Source organism: Carcharodon carcharias, chromosome 5 (genome assembly GCF_017639515.1).
Source record: "Carcharodon carcharias isolate sCarCar2 chromosome 5, sCarCar2.pri, whole genome shotgun sequence".
Taxonomy (NCBI): domain Eukaryota; kingdom Metazoa; phylum Chordata; class Chondrichthyes; order Lamniformes; family Lamnidae; genus Carcharodon; species Carcharodon carcharias.
In genome coordinates this window covers 172,955,933-172,980,720 of record NC_054471.1, presented here as the reverse complement: position 1 = coordinate 172,980,720, position 24,788 = coordinate 172,955,933, and the positions used below count along the sequence as shown (strand labels likewise).

Here is a 24,788-nt window from a genome sequence, read left to right as displayed (position 1 = left end):
ATGCTTTGAGTGGGAGGGTCAGGGTGGAAACTGAGAGAAGTGGCAAGCGGGATGGTTGTTAAGCAGGCTGCAGGAAGGGCAAGTGACCCGTGGACTGCATAGTGGATACCGCAGGTTTTTAGTCATCACAGTAAATAAAGTCCATTTATGAGCTCATTTCTGCTGTTGTCTTGAATCAAATAATCACTGGTAGTCTTTTAAAAATCAAACAGCTCATAAAGTCACGTTACATTTCTGTTTTAAATTGAAAGCAAGTGGACTGTCTCCCCTTTCCCTACTTCCTTTTCAGAATTATATTGTGATGGAGGGTTAATAGTTGAAGCTTTCTCATCCTCTGCTGCACAAATGAAACAACTTGACAGCCTGCTGCAGCTGGTAGTTTTGCTTCCACTGGGGAGTGATAAATTTCTATATCTTTATGGGATTAATTTAATATTTGAGAACAATGTTAGTTGGATGCATCTTGTCAGAGGAAGTTTGGTTCTTCTGCAAGCTCTTGCATAATTGCTTTCAGATGTAAAACTGTTCAGGCAGTGTGCAGGGAGTTCTGTGCTGCAAATTATCAAGCCATATCTGAACATTGGTTCACTTATTTCTGATTTTGGGTCTGATAAAGTAATTTTGTGCAGAGGTCCTTTGCTTTGATGGGTACCAGAACTAAGTAACCTTTTATCCCCAGAAAAGAACATATTTAAACAAGAACCAATGAGCGAACTATCCTGGTAGGTCTGATTATAGTTATAATTCACTGGTAAGCTGTATGATGTTACTGATCCTTGTGTAAAACATTCTGCCAATGACATTCTGATTAGAAAGTCAACAGTATAAATCCTGCAGGAATTAAATGGCTACCTCTTTTATGATAATTTGTAAAATAAGATTTCCTTTGTTTTTCAGTTTTCATGTGTTGTTTGTGGAGTTGTCCTGATAACTGTACAAAAAAAAGTGACATCTAATAACACATAATAAAATGTCCCAAGGTGGTTCACAGAAGCATTATAAAACAAAGTATGACAGCAAGCCATATAAGGAGAAACTAGACCTTATGAACAAAAGTTTGGTTAACTAGGTAGGTTTTAAGAGAGTGAGTTAAAGGAGGAAAGGAAGATAGTGAGCTGGAGAAGTTTAGGGAGGGAAATCCAGAGCTTGGGCCTTGGCAACTGAAGACATGGCTGCCAATGGTGGAGCAGTTATGATTGGGAATGCACAAGAGTTCAGAATTAGAGGAGTGCAGATATCTCGAAGGGTTGTGGGATTTGGAGAAGATTACAGTGAGGGGGGTGGGTTGGGAGGGTGGGGGAATGGGAAGACCATGGAGGGATTTGAAAACAAGGATGAGAATTTGAAATAAAGATATTGCTTGACTGGGAGCCAATGTAGATCGGGGTGAAATAATGAGACTTGCTGCGAGTTCAGATGTGGATTGTGGCTGACGTCAAGTTTACGGAGGACAGAAAGTGGGAGACTAGCCAGGCAGGAATGCATTGGAATTGTCGAGTCTCGAGGTAACAAAGGCATGGCTGAGGGTTTCAGCAGCATATGAACTGATTTTGGGTGCAGTCGAGAGCAATCTGAGGTGGAAATAATCGGTCTTGATGATGGCACGAATTCGAGGTCAGAAACTCATCTGGGTCAAATATGACACTAAAGTTGTGAACAAATTAAACTCAGAATGTGGCCAGGGAGAGGGCCGGAGTTGGTCATTCAGGAAGGAAGTTTGAAGAGAGAACCAAAAACAATGGCTTCAGCCTTCTCAATGCTTAATTGTCAGAAATTTCTCCTCGTCCAACATTGGATGTCATATTAGCAGTCTGATAATTTAGCATCAGTGGAGGCATTGAAAGAGTTGGTGGTGAGGTAGAGCTGGGTGTTATCAGCATACGTATGAAAACTAGTGCCATGCCTTCAGATGATGTGCTAAGGTATAGCATGGGGATCAGAAATGAGGGGCCAAAGATTGATGCTTGAGGGACATCAGAGTAAGTTGTGTAGGAACAGAAAGAGAAGCCATTGCATGTGATTCTCTGGCTACAATTAGATGAATAAGAATGGAACCACATGAGAGCAGACCCACACAGCTGGATGAAAATGGAGAAGCGTTGGAGGAAGATGGTGTGGTCATTTGTGTCAAAGGCTGCAGATGGGTCAACGAAGAGGGAAGGTTTACATTTGTCTAGTCACATCGGATGTAATTTGTGACTTTGGTAAGAGCTGCTTTGGGACTGTGGCAGGGCGGCAGCCTCATTGGAAGGATTCATACATGGAGTTCCAGGAAAGATGCAAACGGATTTGAGAGGTCATAACATGTTCAAGGACTTTTGCAAGCTACAAGTTCTTCTTCATTATCAACCATACAACCAATCTTTGTATCATCTGCAAACTCCTTGACCATACTTCATATATATTAGGGGAGGCAGTGGTGTGGCACTGGATTAGTAATCAAGAGACCCAGGGTAATGCTTTACAGACCCGGGTTCGAATACCAACACGGCAGATGGTGAAGTTTGAATTCAATAAAAATCTAGAATTAAAGTCTATTGATGACTATGAAACCATTGTTGATTCTCATTAAAAGCGCTCCTGGTTCACTCAGGTCCTTCAGTGAAGTCTCATGGCCTCAGGTCAAACATGGAGAAGGAAACCTCCAACTGGTTACCACCGCCCACCCCCCAAACACCTGATGAATCAGTATTCCTTCCTGTTGAACACCACTTGGCGGAGGCACCGAGGATGGCAAGGGTGCAGAATGCACTCTGGTTGGGGGGCTTCAACGTTCATCACCAAGAGTGGTTCGCTAGCACCATGACAGACGGTCTGGATGAGTCCTAAAGGACGTAGCTGCTAGACTGGGCCTGTGGCAGGCGGTGAGGGAACCAACAAGAGGGAAAAACATACTTGACCTCATCCTCACCAACCTGCCTGCTGCAGATGCATCTGTCCGTGACAATATCGGTAGGATTGACCACTGCATAGTCCTTCAGGAGACACAGCCCTGTGTTCACATTGAGGATGCGCTCCATTGTGTTGTGTGGTACTACCATCATGCTAAATGGGATAGATTTCGAACAGATCTAGCAATTCAAGACTGGGCAACCGTGAGGCGCTATGAACCATCAGCAGCAGCAGAATTGTGCTCAACCATAATCTGAAACCTCGTGGCCTAGCACATACCCTACCCTACCATTACCAGCAAACCAGGGGATCAACCCTGGTTTAATGAAGAGTGCAGGAGGATGTACCATGAGCAGCACCAGATGTATCTAAAAATGTGGTGTCAAACTGGTGAAGGTACAGCACAGGACTACTTTTGTGCCAAACAACATAAGCAGCAAGTGATAGAGCTAAGCATTTCCACAACCAACAAATCAGATCTAACCTCTGCAGTCCTGCCACATCCAGTCGTGAATGGTAGTGGACAATTAAACAACTCACTGGAGGAGGAGACCCCACAAATATCCCCATCCTCAAAGAGGGGGATCCCCAGTACATCAATGCAAAATCAAAGACTGAAGTACTTGCAACAGTCTTCAGCTAGAGCTGCCGAGTGGATGATCCATTTTAGCCTCTTCCGGAGGTCCCCAGCATCACAGATGCCAGTCTTCAGCCAATCCGATTCATTCCATGAGATATCAAGAACCAGCTGAAGGCAGTGGATACTGCAAAGGCTATGGGCTCTGAAAATATTCCAGCAATAGTATTGAAAACTTGTGCTTCAGAGCTTGCTGTGCCCCTAGCCAAGCTGTTACAGTACAGCTACAACACTGGTATCTACTCGGCAATGTGGAAAATTGTCCAGGCATATCCTGCACACAAAAAAACAGGACAAATCCAACCCAGTCAATTACTGTTCCATTGGCCAACTCTTGATCATCAGTAAAGTGATGGAAGGGGCCATCAACAGCACTATCAAGCGGCACTTGCTTAGCAATAACCTGGTCGCTGGTGCTCACTTTGGGTTCTGCCAGGGTCACTTAGCTCCTGACTTCATTACAGCCTTGGTTCAATCATGGACAAAAGAGCTGAACTCCAGTGGTGAGTTGAGAATGACTGCCCTATACATCAAACCAGCATTTGACTGGGTGTGGCATCAAGGAGCCCGAGCAAAACTGGATTCAATGGGAATCAGGAGGAAAACTGTCTGCTGGTTGGAGTCATACCCATCAAAAAAGAAGATGGTTGTGGATGTTGGAGGTCAATCATCTCAGTTCCAGGACATCACTGCAGGAGTTCCTCAGGGTGGTGTCCTCAGCCCAACCATCTTCAACTGCTTCGTTAATGACCTTCATTCCTTCATAAGGCCAGAAATGGGAATGTTCGCTGATGATTGTACAATGTTCACCATTTGCAACTCCTCAGGTACCAAAGCAGCCCATGTCCAAATGCAGCAAGACCTGGACAATATCCAGGCTTGGGCTGACAAGTGACAAGTAACATTCACACCACACAAGTGCCAGGCAATGACCATCTCTAACAAGAGAGAATCTGACCAATGCCACTTGGCAGTCAATGGCATTACCATCGCTGAATCCTCCTCTAGCAACATCCTGGGGGTTACCATTGACCAGAATGTGAACTGGACTAGCCATATAAATCCTGTGGCTGCAAGAGCAGGTCACAGGCTAGAAATCCTGTGGCGAGTAACTCACCACCTTACTCCTCAAAGCCTTTCCACCATCTGCAAGGCACAAGTCAGAAGTCAGGAGTGTGATGGAATACGCTCCATTTGCCTGGATGAGTGCAGCTCCAACAATACTCAAGAAGCTTGACACCATCCAGGACAAAGCAGCCTGCTTGATTGGCAATCCTTCCACAAACACTCTCTTTCCACCACCAATGTACAGCGGCAGCGGTGTGTACACTGTCTACAAGGTGCACTGCAGAACCTCATCAAGCCTCCTTAGACAGTACCTTCCAAACCCACAGCCTTTACCATCTAGAAGGACAAGGACAGCAGACACATGGGAACACCACCACCCGGAAGTGCCCCTCCAAGCCACTCACTATCCTGACTTAGAACTATATCGCCATTCCTTCACTGTTGCTGGTTCAAAACCCTGGAACTCCCTCCCTAACAGCACTGTGGATGTGCCTACACCACATGGACTGCAGCGGTTCAAGAAAAAAGCTCACCATCACCTTCTCGTGGGCAGCTAAGGATGGGCAATAAATGCTGACATAGCCAGTAACACCCACATCTCCTGAACAAATATAAAAAAAAGTCTAAATCATTGATCTATACCACAACTAGCAAGGGACCAAGTACCAAGCCTTGACGAACCCCATTGAAAGTAACCTTCCAGTCTCAAAAGCACCCATTGAACGTTACTCTTTGCTTCCTGCCTCTGCACCAATTTTGGGATAGGCTTGCTACTTTGCCTTGCGTTCCTTGGGCTAACCTACAGGTTAGCTATTGGATCTCTTCTTGTGATTGTTTGTGCAGTTCAGTATGTTGGTAGCTTTTGTCTCATTGTCTGAAGTTTCAGTAGTCTACAGGGAAAGGCTTGGCTGGTGCTGAAGTACTTTTTTGGTAGTTTAAGCTCATGCAGAAATCAATTGTTTCCAGGCATTGTGGTCTGGGAGGCTTTTCTCTTGGAATTGAATAGGACCAAGAATGAAATGGTGCCACATAGAGCAAGCTGTCAGATGAGAGAGGAGGGGGAGAAGGACTGTCATTAAAGGCCATATCCAGAGAGGGTCTTGAGGTCGCAATTTTCTTAATTGAACTTCAGCAACGGCCAATGCTTGAAATGTCTGTATTTAACTTATGAGGTTGTGACTGAAATCTGCCACCTGCTGCAGCTACAGCTCTAACCTCATAACAAAGCAAGGATCACATTGCCTGTGGCTATTAAACTGACTCTGATTTCTATGCGCTTAGCTCCTTCAAGGCTACTGCTGGAGATATAAGCAACATTTCACAGTTTGCGATACACTGCTACGTAAGGGAGACATATATCTTCAGCGAAAAGTACGGGAGTGGATGATCCATCTCAGCCTCTCCCTGATTTGCCCAGCACCACTGAAGCCAGTCTTCAGCCAAGTTGATTCATTCCACCCAACATCAGAAAGCAGCTGAAGGCCCTGGATAAAGCAAAGACCGTGGGCCCTGATAACATTCCAGCAGTAGTACTGAGGACCTGTTACCAAACTAACTGTTCCAGTAGAGTTACAATGCCGGCATCTGCCTGACAATGTGGAAAATAGCTCGTGTTTGTCCTGTTCATAAAAAGCAGGACAAATCCAATCTGGCTAATTACCACCACATCAGTCTACTCTCAATCATAAGGAAAGTGATGCAGAGTGTCCTTGATAGGGCTACTAAGCAGCACTTACTCGGCAGTAACCTGCTTTTCGATATTCAGTAAGGTTTCCGCCAATATCACTTGGCACCTGACCTCATTATCAGCTTGGTCCAAGCATGCATGAAAGAGCTGAACTCGAGGTGAGAATGACTGCCCTTGACATTAAGACAACATTTGATCGAGTGTGGCATTGAGGAGCCTTTTTCAATGTAATTGGTCTGTGTGAAATGAAATACAAGAACCAGAATTTAACTGAAGTCAGCTTTGAGATATTGACTTGAGTTAAAATGAACCATTTTTAAAAAATGTTCCGACTTTTTTGCATAAATGTAGTGGAGTGCTAACTGAATATTTGTTCTGAAGTATAATCATAAATGTTGGACAAATACAAAGGATGTAATTACTATAAAATGACAAAGTTTATATGACTACATATATGGTTTTTTAATATGCCATGACTTCTTTAGTTTAATAGGGTTGCTCTCATTTTGATCCATTTCTTCCCTCCCCAATCATGCAGATTTGTAAAATGCAGTTCAGAAGTTTAGTGCCATTCAAACTATTTATTTTACAAATACAAATTTGGTTATGACTTCTATTGGGGGAAAGGAATGGGAGGAAGAGGTTTGAGTCTATTGTGTTTTCAAATAGTGGGGAATTGCAACTTCTTTGTTTCCAAAAGCACAAAATGATGCTTGTATTGGAAGGAATAATGCAAAGTCGCTTTTTGCTGAAGATGTTTGCCTATGTGCTTTGTTGGCCCAGAATTTGCTGTTAATGGTGTGTGGACAACGCACATCATTATTAATTGTCATTTGGCCTGCAACTTGCAGCAAGGAAGAGAGACCATGATAATTATGACCTGCCACAAGCTGTTGTTGGAGATTTTTCAAATGTTAAATTTCATCCAAAAAAAATTTTTTTTCTGGCTCTTTTTCAATTTAGCTACCAAAGATGTGCTCTCTTCTACATTGTGGAGACCAAATGTAGATTGAGTGATTGTTTTGCAGAACACCTCCATTCAATCCACAAACATGACCCTGTGTTTCTGGTCACCTGTTATTTTAATTTTCTGCTCCCTCCCATTATGATCGCTATGCCCTCAGCCTCCTACAATGTTCCAGTGAAACTGAACAGAAGCTTTTTGTTAAGATGTTTTACAGCCTCCCAGACTTGACGTTATTTCAGCGCTTTCAAGTCATTACCACTGCTTTCATTTTTTGGTCATCATTATGCTATTATCACTTAACTCCTTTAAGTCCATCTTTTGTTCTTTTTTTGGCCCATCTAAATCTACTTTTGGCCTCCAACACCCTTTTGTCATTTAATCACTCCTGCCTTCCACTCTACGACAGACTTTCCTTTTCTTTTCTCCTTTCTTGCTCTGTTTGTTTAAACCTGTTAAAAAGATCTGTGACATATTCTAGTTCTGATAAAACTTTCACTCTGTTTCTCTCTACAAAGATGCTGCCTAACCTGCTGAGTATTTCCAGCATTTTCTATTTTTATTCCTTTCCTTCTCTTTCTGTACCTGATTTGACATTGAATTTACCCCTCTTTTAAATCTGTTTATTTTTCAATCTTTAAATCTCATTGGTTAAGGAGACATATTGTCTCTCTCATCATTGACCGAGGTCCCAGATGTTCTGTTATCAGCTTATACTTGCAGCAACGCTGGAGAAAAATTGTTTGAGGGTGCAGGAAAATGTTTAACTAACTGGGCATGCTGTGCGATGTCCTGTTCTGGACTGTTAGCATTAATCTTATGAAAAGGCAACTAACTTCACTCAGTGATTAGAATTTATCACTACATGCTGTACTCCTGAACCATATGTACCTGTTTTTATCCCTGGCTTATTATGATTCAGTAAATCTCAACCTGGCTAGAGATAAGGGCGCTGTAATTTCAGCTGGGGAAGAGAAAGTTTCCCTGGGAATTCTGTCACTAATTATTGTCCAATGATTCATATTTATGTGTTCATCTGCATATATTAGACAAGAACATGATAATTTGAACTGTATTATGTGTTCCCTGATAGTCAGGTTACCCGCTATCTGAGTTTACAGTGAAAGTAGTTGCTTGGGAAAAGTATCGGCCTTGCTGCTCTAATGCACTGAGGGGGAAAAAAAAGCCTTTTTACGGGTGATAGAAAATGCATTTTGCAATATATTAAGCAGGATCTGCATTACTGATGTTGTATACATAAGAAAATCAACAAGTTAGAAATAATAGCATTTATACAATGTTAAATAGTTAATTTGCAAGTGTCACATTCTGAAATAGCATGCAAGTAAAAAATTTGTTAATATTTGAGGAGGGGAGATAAACTTTAGCGTTAGTGTGCAATTCCGAGATTGATTTTGAGAAAAATCTCAGGAGCGCTTTTACCACGTGCGAGTAGTTTCCTGTTTATACTGAATTTAGGACTGGAAATATTTGAAACAGCTGCTCACGTTACATCTACAAGTTGGCAATTCAGATTTTAATCCCATGGGGCTGAATAAATTCCAGCTGATTTTCCTGTAATTCTACATTTTAAAATGTAATGCAGCCTATTTCTGCTTTCTTATAAGAGCATTTTATAGCTAATTATCTAAGACTGGAACTGTTTTGATCGTCTACCTAATTCTCAATTTAAGTATCTTAGTAGCAGCTGAAGGTAATCTAAGATATTGTGATAGTTTGGCACCTTCTGAAGTTCTGGCAGCTGTTTTGTTGGCTGTGTTCTGAGCCCCCCTCCCCCAATAAAGTTTTCAGTGTTTAAATGGGTCTGCTCCACACGTGGCAGAATGCAGCATTACAGCCATGTTGATACTTAACCAAAAAGCAGAAGCAGTTAGCACGGACCAAAAAATGATGAAAAGAATTCATCAGTGAGGATTTTTTAATTGAGTGGCAAGAACAACTTAATTTGTATATACCTCATTACTCCAATTTATTTCAATGTTCAGGGAGGTGCGGCTGGGGAGAAATGGAGTGGAAGAAATCAAACGTCACCCTTTCTTCAAAAATGATCAGTGGACATGGGACAACATTCGTGATGGTGAGTACCTTATAGATACTGTTTATTTATGATGTGGTTTATGTTGAGAATATATATTTTATGTTTAAATTGCAAAAATACAACTGAGTAATATAGTCAAATCTGGCTTGCATAAATAACTACTTTCCCTTTTGAAAACCTTCAATGAAAATTGAATGTGTTTATCGACAAGCTATTCATGAACTAAAGCAGCAATTTGTTTAACATTTATCTCAATGCAGTGATTTTCAAATTTTTCTATGCTGGAGATCCTTTTAAATGTGGAGATGCTCACAACCTCTTTTAATTTCTGAATGGCAGCATCTAGAAGCCAAAGGAGTGCAGTAATGTTGCAGAGCATACTTTTATTTTTATACACTGACAGAAATAACACGCTATTAAGACAACAGATATAGAAATCTGATTAGACAAACAGGTTTTTGTGGACACCTGAGAATACCTCCAAATTCTCCTAGGTTTATGGATCATGTTTTGAAGGTCCATTCTTTAATTTTATTATGCCGCAATTCTGGTTAAAAGTTGCATTTTTACATTGTGCATCACAATCATAAACTTTTTTTATTGTAACTTGTGTGTTCTAAAATAATTCTGTCAACTGAACAAGAAGCAGATATTTTAGAGGAACTGTTTTGCTCTTTGGGTGTATTAGACTTGATTATATGATGTTTCAAAAATTATTGTCATTTGTTATTTTCAGTTTTTGAATATTATGTTGTTTGAAAGTGTTTTCCTCATCAACAAATATTTGTTGTTTTAACATTACCAAACTTGTCAGAAACCTGATCACAATTAACTGTTAAAGTAATCAGTGGTTCTAAGATTACAGCACAAACGTAGAAACACTAATAAAAGATAGATCCATATATTGGACAGCATGAGAATGCTTACTATTCTAAAACAATGTTCTAAGCAAAAAAAGCTTGAAATCAACTCCATGCTGCAGGTTCCTTTTTAGATTTTGCTTAAATAGTAAATTAAAATGCTACTACAGTATAATGGAGCTGGAGGAAAAGTAGGATAAAAACAGAAATTGCAGGAAACACTCAGCAGGTCTGGCAGCATCTGTGGAGAGAGAGAAACAGAGTTAACATTTCAGGTCTGTGACCTGATGAAAGACCACAGAACTGAAAGGTTAACTTGTTTTTTCTCTCCCTCTCCCCTCTCTCTCTCTTTGTGCAGATGCTGTCAGACCTGCTCAGTGCTTCCAGCATTTTTGCTTACACTTCAGATTTTCAGCATTTGCATTTTTTTTGTATTTTTGGAGGAAAAGTGAACTTTTTTTGTATGAAAAAAATAAACTTGTTGTATGAAGCTTTGGCCAAATCTGTATTCGCGCTGCATTAGCTAAGAACTTTATTGATCTTTTAAAGGGCTTAACATTCCAAGAATGTCACTGATTATACTATGAAGTTCAGCGCTGGCCTCCTGAATTGTGAGAGGCGGCAAGTAAATTAAACCAGGTGGAGAAATAAGTTAAAGATTTTTTAATGTGGCTCTGTTGTTCAGCATTAACGTTCTACCTTGTTCAGCCTAAAGTGGTATCTGTTACAAAGATTATTGCAAAAGGGTCAAATGCATTGAATCAAGCACTTTACATTTTCTTCCAGATTCACGTTCATGCTGATTTTAAAAAAACCTGTGGGTGTAGTGATTCAATCTGTGCAAAATTTGAACAGAATTACCACTTGGTGGTCATCTTTAATGCAATAATTGTGGCTTTTTTATATAATTCCCCATGCACATTCATGCTTGTTAGGACTAGATGTTCGGGAACTGCAGTTTTTGGAAAATAAATTGGCTGATATTTAGGTAGGGAAATGAAGGTTTTATTTTTTCCCATTGTCAGTGTATGCAGAGGACTTATGACATAGTTTGGGTGTACCCTTGAAGTAGGTTCTGTTTGTTGCAGTGGTGACACAAATCCGAGTGCAACAGTTTACAATGGAAAATGAAGAATGGATTTCTGACTGAAAGTAATCTCAACTGCTGCTGCAAATAGCCATGTTTAGTTGAAGAGGGACTTGGTTCCATGATGCAATCTGTTTGTTTTACTTTGAGCCTTGTTTGCACTGAAAATGATGCAGTGGTTCAAACATATCATAATTGATGGATAACATTTGAAACTATCATTTACTAAATGAGAAAGGGAGGACTAGTGGGATGTACTATTTTAGAATCATAGAAATTGCACGATGAAAGGAGGCTGTTCATTGAATTTGTGCTCCTCCAAAGTGCATTTGTTATTATAGTTGGTGTATGAAGAATTGTAGCTAATTTTAAAAGAGAAAATTATTTCACTGGCATAAGTATCCTTTAATTATCTACAAAGGGTGATTGCCCCACAAATCCTGGAGCAGGTCCACAGTAAGCTGTGAGGGTTCCAACTTCGAATCTACTTGAAAACTGTTCTAGAGGTGTAGGACTTTGGGAAATCACATTACAAGCTGAGGGTGTAGATGATTGCCAACCCATATGGTGGTTTCAAGCAACGAGGACCTCCTAGACTGCTTGATATTCGCAACTTCCATTATTTCCCATGAAGTCTCACCAGGATGATTGATACAGTGATATTTTTGGAGTGACTATACTTGGAGGGGAACACGATCTGAAGTTTGAAAAATTTTAAATGCACTTGCTACAGATGCTTTCTTTTATGTTGAACACTTTCAACAGAAATCACTCCGCATATTAGATGTTTCTTCCCAATAAAAATGAAGTGATAATTCATTTGTTACTAAAGCCTGAAGACTTTAGCATTACGTGAAGCAATGAAGGGGAAAGAAGTAACTTGTTAAATTCCAATCTGCAAAGAAACAACCAAATTTAGGATACTGTACTTAAACTAAATTTTCAGACATTCAGTGTGCACTGGAAATGGATTCTGAGACCAGAGGTGAATGCTGAACCATTAAATGGAGATTTAAGGGAAGGCTCAGAAAAATTTTATTTGTTAGCCTTTTATGAAATTGAGGATAATACATTATTTCAAATGTCTTTTCTTGTGTTAGTATTCCATTGGCTGTCCCTGATGCCATCTGACCTCAAGCAAATTTTTCATGGTCCAAAAGTATTGTCTGTTCAGTGTCTGTATGGAGCTGGAATGAAATTGACTATCTAAGAATAAGTTTTGGATTTGGCTATGTCCATCTTAATGTGTAGGACAAATGTAAGAACACTAAATGTAAAATAGCTTAAAGCAGCTGTGTTCAGATTAAATTTTGCATTATTTTCCAGGTAGTAAAAAAGGATCCGCAATTTTTTATGACCTTTGCCTGAGCAATTCCTTTACTAATAATAAGTAAAAAGTCTCAAACTGTCTATTTCTATCAGTTTTTTTTGGTCACCCATTCCTCCTCCAGACAGACTTGTTGGCAGTGGAGATGTAATAAAAGAAATGGAGATGGTAAAGTTGATGCTTTTGCTCTGTTGTGTTCATTGTATTAAATATAATAAATGAATAAATTCCGTAACTTTCATTTTCAAATATGGTAAGAGCTTCTGACTTGTTTTGATTTTGACTTGTTTTGATTTTGACTTGTTTTGGTTTTGACTTGTTTTGGTTTTGACTTGTTTTGGTTTTGACTTGTGCTTATGATTATTTCTTGGACCTGTCATATCTCACTCATTACATCTGAAGACTACTTTAAATGGATGTGCAACCTCATTGTTTAATTATATAAGATTTCTTCATGTACACTTAGCTATTGTTGATGGCTCTCAGTATTCCCAGTCAAGATGTACTCCTGTTACCATTGGTCAGGTTGCTTTCCAAATAATGTTTTCCGAATGAATGGGTGAATTTTGAAGGCTCTTAAAAGAATTGAACACTTCAGTGAATGTTGAATGCTCATGCCTGAGTGTTTGACTCTAGTCCATATCAGATATTTCAGCTCTCAATTGGACACATTACTGTAGCTAAAGGAGATTGCGATTCACTAAACTGGCAAATTAAGGGTAAAGTTGTTTGATCGAGCACCTCTTTTGGCTACACATGACAGATCAGTTTCACAAAATTTAGAACTTATGCTGGACAACATAAGAATGGGAGTAGGCCATTTCACCCCTCAAGTCTGTTCAACTATTCAATGAGATTGTGGTTGATACACGACCTAACTCCACATGCCTGCCTTTGCCTCGTATGCCACGATATCTTCGCTTAACAAAAATGCATCAGCCTCTCATTGAAAATTCACAATTAATGAAGCATCAAGTTGTTGTTTGCAGAGCAGTGTTCCAAACTTCTAATCCCTTTGCTTATAGAAGTGTTGTCTACTTTCAGTCCTGAAAGGTCTGTCTCATTGTTGGCTATCGTTCCTTGTCCTAGATTCCCCAGCCAATAGAAATAGGTTTTCCCTATCTGTTGCCCTTAGTATCTTGAAAACTTTGATTAAATCATGCTATAATCTTCCAAATTCCAGGGAATACAATCCTACTTTATGTAATCCCTCCTTGGAGTCCAGGTATCAGTCTGGTAAATCTACTCTGCACTTCCTCCAAGGTTTGGTGCCCAGAACTGCTCATAGTGTTCCAGCTGTGGTCTAGCCAGACCTTTGTATAGCTGCAGCATAAATTCTACCACTTTGTCCTCTAAATATTAACCTTTTTGATTATTTTCTTTATCAGTTCATGACATTTTAATGATCTATGTACTGGACTTCCAAGTTTCTTTGAACCTCCACTGTTTCTAGCTTTTCACCATTTATTAAGTACTCTGAGCTATCCTTTTTAAGGTTCAAAGTAGTAGACCTCATATTTTCCTACATTGAAATCCATTTGTCACAGTTCTGCCCAATTGCTTACTCTCTTTAATGTCGTTTCATAATTTTATGCTTCCATCTGCACTGCTTACAATGCCACCTAGTTCTGTATCATTGTCAAAGTTGAATATGTGGCTCTCTATCCCATTGTGTAAGTTGTTGATAAATATCATGAGCAGTTGAGACACCAACACAGATCCTTGTTGAACACTCCTAGCCACATCCTGCAAGTCAGAAACCTACCCTGTCTCCTGTCACTCAGCCTATTTCCTAACCAGAGCAATAACTTGCCTTCAATTTCATATACTTCAGCTTTAGCTAACAGTCTGTTATGAGGGACTTTTTCAGATACTTTCTGAAGTCCATGTAAACAACATCACTCCCCTGTTCACTATTTTAGTCACTTCTTCAAATAATTCAGTCACCTACCCTTTACAAATCCATGGTGGCTCCCTCTGATCAGCTGAAAATTTTCAAGGTGTTCAGTCACTTGATCCCTAATAATAGACTCTAATAATTCCACAACAAGAGATATTGATTTCCCTCTTTCTCCTTTCTTAAATAGTGGAGTGACACACTTTTCCAATTTGGAAGAATGATTCCTGAATTGGAAGAACTCGCAACATGTCTGAAATTTCCTTATTTGACAATATCAGTGTTATCAGCTTTCAAGGAACCCACATTGCTCCTGACCACCTCTTTCTCTAATATAATTTTAAACGTTTTTGGTCTGGTTTTGACATCACTTTCAAGTTTTATTTCAAATTCCTTTTTGTAGCTCTTACTATCTGCTTTGCCACCCATTGCTGTTCTTTGTATATTTCCTATTTGCCAAGGCCTTTTATTTTTTGCATTTTTGTATGCTTTGTCTTTTAATTTTGGTTTTGTCCCTTATCTCAGCAGTCATCTATGGTTGCTGCTTTTGTTAAGTAGATCCTTTAAGGGTGAAAACTGGTTCTATCTCACAATTTACTGTGGGCAATCTCTCTCATTCCATTGGTGTCAGCTGTACCTAAATCTACAATCTTTGCTGTTTCATGTTTCTTCCTTTCAAAAATCACTTTGAACTCGATTGTTATGATTGCGATTACATAAATGTAACTTAGGCTGTTAATTAAATCTGGATCACTACTCATAAATCTAATATGGCATGCCCCCACATTGGTTCTAGGACATATTGTCGCAGACAATTATTCTGAATACACTCAAGAAATTCACTACCTTTCTGATACAAGTTTATCAGCTTATCACAATCTACATGAAAGTTAAAGTTCCCCATTAAAACCATTCTGCCTTCAGTTCCATCCTTGACTAATCTCTGCATTTATGCAATCTACTACTTCACAGCTGCTACCAGAGGGCATATGTGCAACTCCCACTGGAGTCTTAAATCCTTTACTGTTTCATAAATACCACACTGCCTGCTTACCCCTCGTTATATCCTCTTGTTATTTAAGCGATATCATCCTTAATCACTAAGACTAGTCATCCCCTCTACCATTTTCTCCATTTTTTCATAGACATTTTAGCCTGTTATATTTCGTTCCAAGTCCTGTTGCAACTCTGTCTCAGTCATAAACTTCCAAGTTAAATTCATTCAATTTGTTCTTTATACTCTGGGTGTTTGTATAAAGAATGCTTATTGGGATTGCCTAACCTGTCTTGTTCTAATGGTTTACTCACGCATTTATTTCTGTCTCCTGATTTACTAACTTTGACTTTTAGTTTTCCCTTCACTTAGGATGCCTACAGCAGAATTTCTGACAAAGTGTGCATCTGTTTTTATAGATTGATCTCCTTGGTTACTTCAAAAGACTTCCCACACATATTCCAAATTTAGTTAGCTTTTGATTTCTTGCCTCATCTATGATCTTGCAATGTTCTTCAACTCTAATTCCGCTTTGGTCCCTGTCTCCTCAGCTACTCTTCTGAGTAGAAATGTGTCACTTTTGCTTACCTGTGATTTTTGACATGTAGATGTGATGTGATCAGGAACAAATTCGGTGACTTTGAAATGTATTGTTATGCCTGATTTATATCAATTGGGAAAAATGAACTACAATACAAATTAAGCATTTGCAATTCTGAAGTGGTGATTATTAAATTTGCAAACATTAGATTTTTTGCTAAATTTCAAATTTGACAGAGGAGGGAGATGGTGACATTGTGGTAATGTCACAGGACTAGCAATCCAGAGGCCCAGGCTAATGGTCTGGGAACATGAGTTCAAATCCCACCACGGCTGCTGGTGGAATTTGAATTCAGGTAATAAATCTGGAATATAAAGCTAATCTCAGTAATGGTGACCATGAAACTATCGCCGACTGTTGTAAAAATCCATCTGGTTCACTAATGGGAGGGAAATCTGCCATCCTTAGCTGGTCTGACCTACATGTGACTCCAGACCCACAACAATGTGGTTGACTTTTAACTGCTCACTGAAATGGCCTAGCAAGCCACTCAGTTCAAAGGCAATTGGGAATGGGCAACAAATGCTGGGCTTACCAAAGAAACCAGAAGTAAAACTTGAAGTTTCCTGCATTTATATTTTTAAATGATCAGAGTGCGACGTCAATTAGCATATTCCATGGTTGAAGTAAAACAGGGTAATAAGGTCCTATTAAATAAATGTTTTAGATCTAACAGATTTCAGGCATTGCTCTAAAATACCAACCTTTTAATTTATATGAATGGCCTATAGCTTATGAGCAATATAACACTGATTTAATGTGAAAAAGAAACGATAGCTGATACTTCTTATTTTTCTCCAATTATGTAACACACAGCTGCTGCCCCTGTTGTGCCTGAATTAAGCAGTGACATAGATACAAGTAACTTTGATGATATTGAAGATGATAAAGGAGAAGTGGAAACATTTCCAACCCCAAAAGCCTTTGCTGGGAACCAGTTACCTTTTGTAGGATTCACTTATTTCAGAGACAGCCAGTAAGTATTTTTTTTTGGCATTGCACCTTAAACGAAATAGAGATTTTATTTGATCGTGTGGGATGGATTAGCTGTTTAGTTTTTTTTATTGCATTGCTTTTTTTGTCTTCACTGAGTTAAATTTACATTTAGAATTTCCTTGGTAAATTTTTTGTTGAGAATTTAAAATTCCATCGGTAGTTTGTGTTCCTGTAGCATCTCCTTCATTGCATAATTGCAATTGCTTTTATAAAAATATTTACATAAGAAGTGCAACAGTCTTTATTTAAAGTAATTGGAAATAAACTGAATTTCTTGGCACATGGTATACTCATTGCAAATCTTGAAAAGGTTGCATCATTTTGCAGTGTGCTGTTGGGATGCAGGGTGAGTGTGGATGTAGGCGCCGGTTGCCAGCAGCACTCTAAATCAAAAAGTTAGTTTATTGATGAATGCAGACTTTCCTTCAAGCAAATTTTCTCTCTCTCACCTTCAATTTCTGGGAACAAAATTGGATATCTACTGAAAACAGGCACAGTTACGGCGATGCACAGTTAACCCATGTTGCTCAATGTCATGCAGGTAGCATGTTAACTTCATGCTAAACTACTTAATTAAATAGTTGCTGCATGCAGTCAGTGCTAACTGAACTGTACTTGGCTGCATGCATCAACAGGGGACTCAGAATCTTTTCTTCCCAGCATTAGTTAAAGCTAGCCTGCCCTGCTTAAAAAAAAAGCCAGTGTCTCATAATGGGAAGGTGCGTTGTGGTGGGATTGGGCTGGTAATTGTGAAAGAAATTAAGCTGATCTGGGAAACAGTTAAGAATGGCACAGTGTAGGAGAGTGTGTGCTCCAATGTTTTTGGACACTGCAGTGGAAGCTTTGATGGAAAGTAGAAGAGATGAATTGTATCTGCAGAGGGGTCCTCCAAACATGTGCTTAGAAGCCTGTGGGAGCAGATGGCTGCGGAGGTCAATGCCAGGAGTTGAGCCCTAAGGACCTGGATGCAAGATGGCCAGTGACCTCACATATGGCCAAGATCAGAGAATGCATCTTCAACTGCCTTGCCCTCCCAACTGCACCATTAGCCTCAGCTGTTGCTCAATCAACTCATCACTCACCTACCAACAATCTCTATCGATGAGGGCTCATATCTAATGTTCATATGCTTCACCCCACCCATATACACACTCTTGCAGAACAAGGTGGTGCACAACTGTTGGCAGCAGCAGTTAACTGGAGAGAGGAAAATGTGTCAGTAACTGCCGAGCAATCTATCTGGTTGATGTGACTGTTTTGGTTGACTAGCTGGCAGGGTGTGAGATGTGGATGTGGCTATGAGGCTTGCAAAGATATTGTAGGACTCCTCCAAAGCAGTCCATGCAGCAAGTTAGTTGTTTCAGCATGTCAGTCACATATTGTAGGCAGTATGCTTTCATTGTGTACATGGATTGCACACTGGAGTCATCAGCCATGTGTCAATGGTATAGACCTTGCCATACAATAGCCATCTTTTGGTTTATCTTGATAGTTGAAACATAGCAGGCACTGTCACAGATTGAAGGCATGTATCTGTTCTAAGAATTCTGGGCATTGACCTGCATGATTTACTGCCTATGGCGACACGCCTGCTGAATGTTGAGGGAGTGGGATATCTTTTGGTTCCGGTATAGGACAGAATTGATGTGCAGTGCCCACAAAGTGACGTGTGTGCAGTCAATGCAACCCTGCAGCTTGGGGAAGCTGGCAAGCAATTATTAGGTGCTTGTTTCACCTGCTCCTCTCTGGAAAGAGAGGATGAAATTTAGTTTTGTCTCATTTGAATAGAGTCTCAGTGACCTCCTTCACAGTGGACAGAAAACTGCAAGATGCTTTACTTATCTGCTGCCTGGGAGGAGCCAGGTGCACTATAGGTTCACCGATGTGGTCAACACCTTAGCCACTGGCCATGCAGCCCTTGTCGTTTGCTGAGTTTGCAGCAGGTGATGAGATTTCAGCCAGGGCGTCCTTACTGAAGCACAATGTCCTTGCTATAGTTCAAATAGGAGAATAGGTCCTTGAATATATGACCTCCTGGGTGCCCTTTTCCACCTCTACCCCCAACCCTTCTAGAAGCTTGCTGTGCTCCACCCTGTGTAACCTTGGTTCATTCTCCAAGTTGTACCGTATTCCAAGGGGGAGACTTAACAGGGCACCCATGCCTGGGAGCAACTGGTTTGTGTCGAAGCCTAGAAATGGACAAAAGGTTTTTGAGCACTTGCCACACTGCTCACTGTAAATGCTTTCAACATTAAACAACAATAATTAAACACTTAACTCTTGAAGAGCCAGAATAATAGCTTGAAGAAATCAACCAGCGACTAACCTGTAATCAGACTTAACCTCTTTAAATAGCAGTTAGTGGAGGGATCCTTCCTGCTGTGCAAGGCTGAGAGTGTATTAGATGAAGTGTTGAACTCAAAGCTGGCATCAAATCAGCATTGTATCAATATGGCATCAGTTGGAATTTGCCACACAAGTGCTTGAGCAAGCTGTGGGCAATTCCTTCGAGACCCCCATTGTTCAAAAAATGGGGCTCGCTCCCTTGAGTCCTTCTTCCCTGCTCTTTACTCCTAGGCCTGCATGTTTTTCCTTTTTGATGTGATATATCCAACTCTACTTTTTAAAAAAATGCAAATGAATCTGCTTCCCTCGTCATTACAATAACAGTTACCAGAATTCTCCAATCGTTCATGTTTGTGTTTAGAATGAATGTCAGCAGTCTATTTTGTCTGCAGTGATGATACACTACCATCGGATGCAATTGCATAGCAATTTACATTGGATAATTTCCTCCACACTAATCCCACCCCCACCCGCTGACTATGTCAGACGGATTTTAGTACATTTACCACTGCCCCAGCTCAGCCCTTCTCACTCAAACTAAATTGATTCTGCAAAAGACAAAGCTGAAACATTTGCACACATCTTCAACCAGAAGTGCCAAGTCGATGATCCATCTCCATCTCCTACTGAGGTCCCCAACATCACAAATGCCAGTTTTCAGTGAAGCTGTTCCCCTTCGTTTGATGTTTAGAAACAGCTGAGGGCACTGGATACAACAAAGGTTATGGGTCTGAAAGAATCCTGATAGCATTGCAGAAGACTTGTGCTCCAGAACCAGCTGTCCCAGCACAGCTACTACACTGGCATATGCTAGATAAAGTGGAAAACTGCCCTGGTCTGTCTTGTCCACAAAACCAGGACACATCCAATCCAGTCCATTATAACCCCATCAGCAAAACAAGGGCTTAGGCAGTGTTATCAAGTGGCACTTGCTCAGCAAAATAACCTGTTCATTAATGCTCAGTTTGGGTTCTGACAAGACTGCTTGGCTCCAGACTTCATTACAGCCTTGGTCCAAACATAGACAACAGAGATTCATTCCAGTGGTGAGGTGACAGAGATTGCCTTGGGCTCCAAGGTGACATTTAACCGAGCATGGTATCAAGAAGCCCTAGTAAAATTGAAGTTGGTGGGAGTCGGGGAAAAATTTTCACTGGCTGGAGTCATACCTAACACAAAGGAAAGGTGGTTGGTTTTGTTGGAGGCCACCAGGATGTTGTCTCAGTCCCTGGACATTGCTGCAGGAGTTACTCAGGGAAATGTCTTTGGGCAGCCATCTTCTGCTGCCTCATTAAGGACTAAGGACCAATCATCAATAACCTCCAGCATAAGGTCATATGTGGAAATGTTCATTGATGATTGTAATATTCAATTCCATTCAGAACTCCTTGGGCAGGGGCAGTCTGTGCTCACGTGCTGCAAGGCCTGGACAATGTTCAGGCTTGGATTGATAAGTGACGAGCAACATGTGTGGCATACTGTGCCTGGCAATGACCATCTCCAACAAAAGAGAGTTTAACTACCTCCCATTGACATTCAATGGCATTATCAAAGCTAAATTCCCTAACCCCAATATCCTCAGATTGCTATTGACTAGAAATTTAACTGGACCAGTCACACAAATACCATGGCTACAAGAGCAGTTCAAAGGTTAGGCATTCTGCGGAGTGACTTCCAAGAGCCTGTAAACTGCTGTCAAGTTATAAATCAGAAGTGTGATGGAATATTATACACTTGCTTGATTGAGTGCAGCTTCAATAACAAGAGAAGGAGAACCAGGGCAGCGGGTAAATGGGAACACCACCACCTCCCGATTCCCTTCTAAGCCTCTCTCACTTCTGACTTGGAAAATGATTGCGCTTCCTGGGTTAAAGTCCTGGAACCTCTTCCCTATCAGTACCATCACCACACAGACTGTAGCTGTTCAAGAAGCTGGCTCACCACTACCTTCTCGAGAGCAATTGAGGAAGGACAATAAATGTTGGCCTTGCTAGCAATGCTCACATTCTTTAAATGAATAATTTTTAAAAAAACCTTCCCTATGATTCAGCTCATTACTTAATAAAGTCACTGAGCCGCAGGAGATCAAGAAAGCTTTAATTAAAAACAAGTGCATTGGAATGACTGCAGAAATTGTCAAATGTTGAATAGAAGAGTTTTGTTTTTCCCGCAGATTGCTAAGTGACTCGCCTGCATCGTATAAAGAGAATGAGCCCAATTTACCCAGTAAAATTGAGGTGGGTGCAAATGTGGTTTATAATGAACATGTACAACAATGCTAGATGATTTTTATTCAAGTGTTGATATAATTTAACAGACTTTCTATTTAAATCTAGTTTATCTGACACAACTTAAGTTGTATTTAGTAATTAGCTCTTTTATGAAATATTCTTAAATTATGTTTAGGACCTTTGCCTGGCAGCAATCAGCAATAATGCTGCTAAGTATTTTAATACCTATTGATAGTATTGAAATCATTTTATAAATGGTAGAGGAAATAATTTCCTACAGGACCCCTTGTAAGAACCAGTGAATGTGAATGTTTTTTTCAGGGTGTGCGAGAGTGCCTGTCTTTTTCTGTTAGATTATTGATTGTATAAACATTAATGCCTATCTCCTTAGGCAGGACCTACCATATCATGCATTTACTGACTCAGTCTACAACGAATATATAATTTTAATTCAACTTTCCATATTATTTGCTAGTAACTCTTCCAAGCCAGTTGCTCTGCTGATGTCATCAACACTTGCTACTTTCCTGTGGAAAGGGAGAGGATGCTGGAGAAATTTTAAAATTAGCAGGAATAGGAAAAGGAAACTGAAAATTGATGGCATTTTTTCTTGACTTTTTTTGAAAGCATAATGGGACAGGATTAATGAATGACCCCAGAGTAAAGGCACTCTTAGGTAGCAGCGACCACAATATTATTGAATTTTACATCCAGTTTGAAAGGGAGAAAAGTGGGTCTAAGACTAGTATTTTAAACTTAAATGGGGACAACTATGTGAACATGAAAGCTGAGCTAGTTGAAGTGAACTGGGGTACTAATCTAGAGGATAGATCAATAGAGAAGCAGTGACAGACATTTAAAGGGATATTCAGAATACCCAGAATAAGTATATTCCTACTATAAAGAAAAATTCTAAGGGGAGGACTCACCATCCGTGGTTAACTAAAGAAGTTAAAGAAAGCATTAAACTTAAGGAAAAATAACTGCACAAAGATGTGTGACAGGTCAGATGATTGGTCAGAATATAAAGAGCGGCAGAGAATGACTAAAAGGTGATTCAGGAGAAATAAACTGGAGTATGAGAGGAAGCTAGCCAGAAATGTGAAAACGTATAGCAAGAGTTTCTACAGGCATTTAAAAGGGCAAAGAGTAAGCAAAGTGAATGTTGGTTCTCTAGAGAGTGAAAATGGGGAGTTAATAGATAATAAGGAAATGGCAGATGAAACGGAAAAGTATTTTGCTTCTGTCTTCACTATAGAAGATACAAAAAATATTCCAGTAATAGCTGTAAATCAGGAGATGAAAGGGAGAGAGGAACTTGGTGAAATTACAGTCATTAGGGAAGCAGTACTGAGTAAACTGATGGAACTGCAGGCTGAAAGGCCTCCAGGTCCTGATCGACTTAAGGTCTTAAAAGAGGTGACTAACGAGATAGTAGATGTGTTGGTGTTAATTTTTCAAAATTCGCTAGATTCTGGAAAGGTTCCATTAGACTGGAAAGTAGCAAATATAGCCTCCCTATTTAAGAAGGGACGGAGGCAGAAAACAGGAAACTATAGGCCAATTAGCTTGAAGTCTGCCATGGGGAAGATGTTAAAATCAATCACTAAGGAGATTATAGCTGAGCACTTAGAAAATCTCACGGTAATCTGGAAGAGTCAGCATGGTTTTGTGAAAGGGAAATCGTGTTTAACCAGTTTATTGGAGTTCTTTGAAGGAGTAACACGTGCTGTGGATAAATGGGAGCCTGTAGATGTGCTGTACTTGGATTTCCAGAAGGCATTTGATAAGGTGTCACTTCAAAGGTTATTGCTGAAAATAAAAGCTTATGGTGTAGGGTGTAACATATTAACATGGATAAAAGATTGGTTGGCTGGCCAGAGCGTATGCACAAATGAGTCTTTTTCTGATTGGCAGCATGTGACGAGTGGAAGCTGTGCTGGGCCTCAACTTTTTACAATTTATGTCAATAACTTAGTTGAGGGGAGTGAAGGCATGGTAGCTGAGTTTGCAGATGATGCAAAGATGGTAGGAAAGTAGGGTGTGAAGAGGATATGAGGAGGTTGCAGACGCACAGATATAGATAGGTTGAATGAGTGGGCAAAAATCTGCCAGATGGGAAAATATGAAGTTGTTCACTTTGGTAGGAAGAATACAAAAAAGCACAGTATTACTTAAATGGAGAACAGCTTCAGAATTCTGAGGTGCAGAGGGATCTAGGTTTCTCGTGCACCAGTCATAAAAGGTTAATATACAGGTGCGGCAAGTAATTAAAACTGCTTTTATATGAACATAAAAGTAAGGATGTTATGTTTCAGTTATACAAGGCATTGGTAAGACCACATCTCGAGTACTGTGTGCAGTTTTGGCCTCCTTATTTAAGGAAGGATGTAAAGCTTCAGAGGAGGTTTTCTAGATTGATACCTGAAATGAGCGGGTTGTCGTATGTGGAAAGGTTGGATAAACTGGGCTTGTTTGTGGAGTTTAGAAGAGTGAGGGGTGACTTGATTGTATATAAGATCCTGAACGATCTTGATAAGGTGGATGTTGAAAGGATGTCCTCTTGTGGTTTAATCCAGAACTAGGGGTTTTAAAATTAGGGGTTTGCCCTTCTAGGACAGAGATGAGAATTTTTTTTTGAGGGTTGTGCAGCTATGAAACACTTTGCCCCATGAGGCGGTGTCAGGGAATATTTTTTAAAGCAGAGGTGGAAAGATTCTTGTTAGGCAAGGGAATCAAAGGTTATCGGGGTGGATGGGAACGTGGAATTCGAAACACCAACAGATCAGCCATGACCTTATTGAATGGCAGAGCAGGCTCGAGGGACCGAATGGCCTACTTCTGCCCCTATTTCATAGGTATGTATGTTCGTAAGTGTTTACTTGTGGATTTATAGCTCCATGAGCATTAGATAATCTTCAATATTCTTTTGAGAGTCTTGAGCATTGAGTATTGTTAGGTATCAGACAGCAAGAGAAGAGGAGTTAGGGGTGGGCATGTGATGCTTGTGGATCACTGTGCAGCCCTATCCTTTCACCTGATCCTCACGTTGACACTTCAAGTGAGGATCTCTGGGTAGTGGTTTGAGGAGGAACCATAGCACACTTCTTCCAATCTTGAAGCAGTGAGACCAATTGTCATG

At 40.2% G+C, this 24,788-nt stretch overlaps 1 protein-coding gene across 2 annotated transcripts in view; it reads left to right on the top strand.

Moving 5' to 3' along the window:
• rock2a (rho-associated, coiled-coil containing protein kinase 2a) overlaps window positions 1-24,788 on the top strand; it is a 239,694-nt gene that overhangs the window by 122,758 nt on the left and 92,148 nt on the right. For both annotated transcript variants that reach the window (XM_041187906.1, XM_041187907.1), the window contains exons 8-10: window positions 9,255-9,346; window positions 16,890-17,049; window positions 21,589-21,652. In XM_041187906.1, coding sequence (XP_041043840.1) covers window positions 9,255-9,346; window positions 16,890-17,049; window positions 21,589-21,652 — 316 coding nt within the window. The remainder of the gene's footprint in view (window positions 1-9,254; window positions 9,347-16,889; window positions 17,050-21,588; window positions 21,653-24,788) is intronic.